Source organism: Buceros rhinoceros, unplaced genomic scaffold (assembly GCF_000710305.1).
Source record: "Buceros rhinoceros silvestris isolate BGI_N320 unplaced genomic scaffold, ASM71030v1 scaffold23405, whole genome shotgun sequence".
In the NCBI taxonomy this organism is placed as follows: domain Eukaryota; kingdom Metazoa; phylum Chordata; class Aves; order Bucerotiformes; family Bucerotidae; genus Buceros; species Buceros rhinoceros.
The window spans coordinates 52,380-54,957 of record NW_010413727.1 but is presented as its reverse complement, the minus strand read 5'-3'; the positions used below and the strand labels follow the sequence as shown (position 1 = coordinate 54,957).

Here is a 2,578-nt window from a genome sequence, read left to right as displayed (position 1 = left end):
AAACAGAACAGGCCCCAATACCGAGCCCTGGGGAGCCCTACTTGTGACTGGCCACCAACTAGATTTACCTACATTCACCACCACTCTGGGCTCAGCTATCCAGCCACCCAGCCAAGCAAGAGTCCATCCAAAGCCACGAGTAGCCAGTTTCTCTATGAGAATGCCGTGGGAAACAACTTACTGAAGTCTAGGTAGACAACGTCCACAGCCTTTCCCTCATCCACTAAGCGGGTCACCTTGTCATAAGAGGGGATCAGGTGAGTCAAGCAGGACCTGCCTTTCATAAACCCATGCTGACTGGGCCTGATCTCCTGGTTGTCCTGTACATGCCGTGTGATGGCACTCAAGATGATCTTGTCCATAGCCTTCCCCAGCACCAAGCTCACAATGACAGGCCTGTAGTTCCCCAGTTCCTCCTTCTGGATCTTCTTGTAGATGGGCGTCACATTTGTCAACATCCATTCAACTGGGACACCCCCAGTCAGCCAGGACTGCTGGTATATGAGGGAAACTGGCTTGGTGAGCAGTTCTGCCAGTTCCCTCAGTACCATTGGATGGATCCCAAGCATACTGGGAACTGTGTGTGTCTAAGTGCTGTAGGAGGTCACTAACCATTTTCCCTTCAATTATGGGGGTTTCACTCCGCTCCCCTTTCCAGTCATCCAACTCAGCCGTCTAGGCCCTCAGACAACTGCTCTTACTGTTCAAGGCTGAAGCAAAGGCGGCATTCAGTACCCCAGCCTTTTTCTCATCCTTGGTCCCTATGTTTCCCCCCTGCATCCAGTAAAGGACGGAGATTCAAACTGGCCCTCCTTTTGTTGCTAATGTATTTTGAGAAACAGTTTTTATGGTCTTTCACAGCAGTAGCCAGATTAAGTTCTAAGCTGGGCTTAGTTATGTCCTGATTTTGAATGACTTATGTCAAGTCCATCGTGGCTTCTAGGTTCCTAGTCACCTATGATTCCAACACATAAACAATATCAAATTTCTATGCTTTTCTACCAAAGAATCTTTGGATAGTTCATAAAAGCCTCATGAGCACTCAAATGGCCAGTAGGAGAGAAGGTGAAAGACAGAAAAAACGCAGTAAAGGGTAACTTTAAAACATAACAGCCTGTAAAACAAGGAGATGAAGATGTTAAAAATGTTTTTGTATGTTGAGTTATACTGTTCCCTCAATTTTTAGCATGTCAATAAGCTTACAATCCATAACCTCCCTGATGGACACTGACAATGTCTAATAGCTTTAAAGACCAGCAACTCATTTAAAAGGTCTCGCTACCAGCAACCCAATTAAATTTTGCTTCATACGTACTGTGCCATCTTCACTCATTTTCAGACAGGATCCAAAGTCTGCCAGTCGTATGTGGCCGTTCATGTCCAAAAGAACATTATCAGGCTTTATGTCCCTGAAAGAAGCGAAAAGATTTAAATATATAGTATTAGCCCTGCTTGTAAAGATTAAACTTGCATCAGAATAATAAAGAATTGTGTTGGATATCTACTGATGCAAATTGTACTACTTATGACTCTCCCCTCCTGCCCAACTTAAACCATTGCTGGCAGTATTGAAGCTTTAGACTACATCGATTTTCAAGCTCAAAGTTGAACTCTGAATGGTCAAATAACCACGCAGAACTATTACAGTGAGTCATACTAACTGTAACAGATAGGCAGTTTACTTCATCAACACAATTTCAAGATTATATGCTTCACAGTGTATCGTTTAGAGGCAAGAAAGATAAAAGAGAAGAGGCAATCTTTTAATTTCATGGCTTTTGCCAAGACATAACTAACTTCTAACTTCTTATCTAGGAATATTTTTTTTTACTGCTTCTCTACATTTTGTCCACCATTTCTGTTGGCCAGTATTTTTTATTTGCTATTCAAGACTTTATGTACGCTATTGGACAGCACATTTGCTTCTACTGATACCTAAAGACCTTTGCAGCCTGGGTATATGAAGCAGTTACTCTGGCAGCCACTGAATTCCCCCAGCACTGGGGTAAGGGCAATGCCACTTCAACAGGACACTGTAACATTAAAAAGCCTCCAATATCAAGCCTGTCTTTCCTGTTCTAACATTGAACAATATACAGCACACTAAGGCTACAAAATGACACGGAACTAAGATTCCCATTTCATTCTAGCTCATCACTTGATATTATTTTTGACATCACAAAGGCAGCCAAAAAGGATTTACTAAAAAGCATGTTAATTGAATGTAGTCCACCAATTAACCCCATTTAATATCACTGCTTTGTACTCAAATTCACACAAAGTATTGGTAAAAGATCAATCATCCAGACAACTTAGTAACAAAGTCCTGATACATACTATGCTGGGGTGGGTTTTGTTGTTTTTTTATTTTTCCTTTTTTTCTTTAAACGTTAATTGCCTCAAAATATCCCAAATGATTTTAAAAGCAATGTGCCAAACCAGCCAATACATTGGGAAGGTGGTGAGAAAGGAAGAGAGAAGAGCAAGTGCAGAAAGTGAACCCACTCTGTTATGCACCCATTCTGCAGGCTAAAGAGGAGAACATCCACGTCTTCCAAGGTAACATATCCCAGGCTCT

General features: G+C 41.9%; 1 protein-coding gene across 1 annotated transcript in view; it reads right to left on the bottom strand.

Moving 5' to 3' along the window:
* Nucleotides 1-1,315: 1,315 nt before the first annotated feature.
* LOC104494082 (serine/threonine-protein kinase MRCK beta-like) overlaps nt 1,316-2,578 on the bottom strand; it is a gene marked incomplete at both ends in the record, with an annotated part of 25,070 nt that continues 23,807 nt past the window's right edge. The window contains one exon of the mRNA XM_010136872.1: nt 1,316-1,409. Within this exon, the coding sequence (XP_010135174.1) occupies nt 1,316-1,409 (94 nt within the window). The remainder of the gene's footprint in view (nt 1,410-2,578) is intronic.